This window comes from Oryzias melastigma, linkage group LG19 (genome assembly GCF_002922805.2).
Source record: "Oryzias melastigma strain HK-1 linkage group LG19, ASM292280v2, whole genome shotgun sequence".
Taxonomy (NCBI): domain Eukaryota; kingdom Metazoa; phylum Chordata; class Actinopteri; order Beloniformes; family Adrianichthyidae; genus Oryzias; species Oryzias melastigma.
Genome location: NC_050530.1, coordinates 19,934,441 through 19,937,636, shown reverse-complemented (window position 1 = coordinate 19,937,636; position 3,196 = coordinate 19,934,441). Strand labels below are relative to the sequence as shown.

At 39.8% G+C, this 3,196-nt stretch overlaps 1 protein-coding gene across 1 annotated transcript in view; it reads left to right on the top strand.

Annotated features, from left to right (window-relative positions):
- The first annotated feature begins 738 nt into the window (after positions 1-738).
- The window catches only part of LOC112154433 (forkhead box protein K2), a 12,900-nt gene continuing 10,442 nt past the window's right edge, over positions 739-3,196 (top strand). Inside the window, exon 1 of the mRNA XM_024285358.2 lies at positions 739-1,438. Within this exon, the coding sequence (XP_024141126.1) occupies positions 1,143-1,438 (296 nt within the window). The 5' untranslated portion in view covers positions 739-1,142. The remainder of the gene's footprint in view (positions 1,439-3,196) is intronic.

Below are 3,196 nucleotides of genomic sequence, written 5' to 3'. Positions count from 1 at the left end.
TAGTTTTATTGATTACTGTAATTTTTTGTATATTGTTCTTAACTTGTGTATTTTTTTTTAAATTTGTGCTGTTTTGATGTAGTTTTATTGATAGGACTGTGTCCGGAATAAATTCTATCTAACATGATATTTTTTTATTGTAAATTCAAGTTATATACTAGGTGATCAGGGGTGCTTACTCCTGATTAGTGTCAGTAGTTGTCTTAGAATGTTGACTATAAAAATAAACAAATTGTTGGCTTAGACCAAGTTAGACCTTTAACTGCTTATTAACCTCGTGTGACTCCAAATGGCAGTGTCCATATTGTGGAAATATGTGGATTAATTTGAATTAATTTGCTTAGAGTTGGAAGTAAAAGCCTTTAATGGGTGATGTTACACTCACTCAGTCCAGTTCTCTTATATAGTCAATAGTTACTCTTTAAAATGTTATTTATTTTCTTATTACTGTTCAATTCATTATTTTGTTTACTTTTTTGTGCTTTATTTTACATGTACACTTTCACAAAGCAACACTTGACTCGTCTCATGTCTTTCCACCGAAAAGTGATTTTTTTCCCCCTCCCTGAGTCTCACTGAGTTTTATGAAAAGTTTTCACCTCTGGCTTTTTAACATAGCTAGAAATTGTACATATGTAAAATTTTCTTTAATAGATACAGGGGAAACAATGAATACATTAAAATTCATGAATATGACATTTAAAAAGAATAAAAAAGATTAATCGACACTTTTGCGCAAACTCAACCTATATGTTCTTATTTATTTGAATTTTTCCTCTTTTGCCGCATCTTTGCCTTTTCCTGCACTACAACCAACCTCCAAATCCTACAGCTAATCTCATTGGTCAACGGCGAACATCTGCCTAACCAAACTCGCTTCCTATTAGTTCACAGGAACGTCCATCATCGCACTTCCGTCCGTTTGGCCGTTTTTGATTGGCTAGTGCTTCCCGTCTTGTCTCCTCCCTCCTCCTGGGTCGAAGCCGCTGTGTCCCCGGTCTGGCACGTTCTTGGCCAAATTCTCTACGGTGTAAAATTGGACCCCCCCTTACTTTTTCCAGTAACCCTTCAGAAATATCCTCTTAAGATCCCTGTGGCCACTGCGATATTTCTGTTTGGAAAACACACCGAGCCCTTGGAAGATGGCGGTGGTGAGCGGAATGTCGGGGTCGGCGGTAGCCCGGCTCGAGGGCCGGGAGTTCGAGTATCTAATGAAGAAAAGGTCGGTGACTATCGGTCGGAACTCCTCCCAGGGCTCGGTGGACGTCAGCATGGGGCACTCCAGCTTCATATCCCGGAGGCATCTGGAAATATTCACCACCGGAGAGGACGGCGCGGGCGTGGGGGACTTCTATCTGCGCTGCCTCGGGAAAAACGGGGTGTTCGTGGATGGGGTGTTCCAAAGAAGAGGGGCTCCACCTCTGCAGTTGCCACGCGTGTAAGTGGGATGTTCTCTGGAGCCGGGAGGACCCCGTGGACCGGCGCGTTCATGTGCTTATTGTGTTGTTGTTGTTTTGTTAGCCCGCAGTGGCGCTGCACGTGCTGTGTCAAGCTACAACAAGCGCGAGACATGCTGCTCGTAGGCTCCGACGTCACACAAAAAGTCTCCATCTCGCTCGTGCTAGTTAAGAAAAAAATCAATTTGTGCCACGCGCGTGCCTCCTAGCACACATTTCTCTATTGTCATTCGTTAATTTGCTTGTATTTGGCCGAATTATTTTTAAAAAATTAACAACGTATTCGTTTTTCTGGCTTTGTTTACTTAAATCTCAGTCCAATACGCTACCGCGTGTAAAATTGACCTCTAGACTTGCCGTAGTTATAGTGAAGTTTCTGGTATTGATTTTAAACTGTGATTTCTAACCTGATTTATTCAATAGTATGTTTGTTGACGTTGCATCTTTCTATTTCTGAAACACTCATTTAAATTATGTTGTTAAATCTTTTCAGACTAAAAATTATTTATTTTTCCAGTTTATTTAGCCGAATTGCCCTAAAAAATCTTGATTTTGTTTGCCTAAATTGTAGTTTAAACATAAAAATAATAATGCCAGCCTTTGCACAGACTTAAATTCAAACTGATGGATGAAATAGCAATCATTAAAAACAATATATTCCCTCCTATATTTTGTTTACATTAGTCCTTTTTAAATTTTCTCATAACAATTTTTACTGAAAAAACTGATTGGAAGAGAGCATATAATCATGCTTGGTTGTACTTTGGTATCAAAGTTCCAGGTAAAGCCTGAATCATAAATTAGACAGTTACATAATGGTGTCTGTGTTAAGTCCATATTTAAACTTGGTTTAGCGGAGTCCCAGTGCTGCATGTTGGGCCTCCGTTTGACCACCGTGGTCAGCCTGTTGCCGGGCAGGAGAGTCCTCCGTCCAGTAAAACTCTAATCACTAATAGACGGAGCATGTTGTTCCATCAACCCCTGCTGCTGTCAGTCATTGCTGTAATAACATAACGAGTTATCATATTCTTGAATGAATTGCAGCTGATCCTAACAGCGACTCCAGAGGAATCTGTGCAACACAGATGTTTTGAACATAACCAGCGTTTTTGGTATTTTATCAGATGAGCAACAAAGTAGGTTTAGTAGGTTCCTATGGAAACGGCTCTGTGCTGCCCAGTGATGTGCCTGCCTCAAAAAGCCATTATTTTTTAAGCCCTGTTGTTTAACACTTTAAGACACACTCCAATGAAAATTCTGTTTTAAATGTGTTCTTGTGGCATTTCTTTGACAATAGAGGACATATAAAGAAAACTAAACTTAAAATGGCATTTCTGAGTATTTCTTCAGTTTTCTTTGTTTTCCTGGTCTGAGCTGGCTCAAAATTGGATAGCTCCAATATCGATCGCCATTTTTGTGGAACTGCTAACGTTAGGTTGGAGGTGTTGTGGCTGTAAGGTAGCGGGGAAGCACATAAACGGATAGCTGTCGCCTATGGGTGATGGGAACAGGGGCTCTCTTGCCGCTCTGCAGAAAATATTTAATAGAAAATGACAGGTTTTTTTAATTTTTTTTCTAAAATTGGCATCATGACAATTAAAATACCCTTGAAAATAGTTTAATAGATGAACATCGGAGTGTGCTTTAAAAGCTACACGACCACAATAATCAGTGAACCTTCAGGGAAGTCGAGCAAAGCAGCTCATTGTTCTCTGCAAGACTCCAAAAGTAATATATAA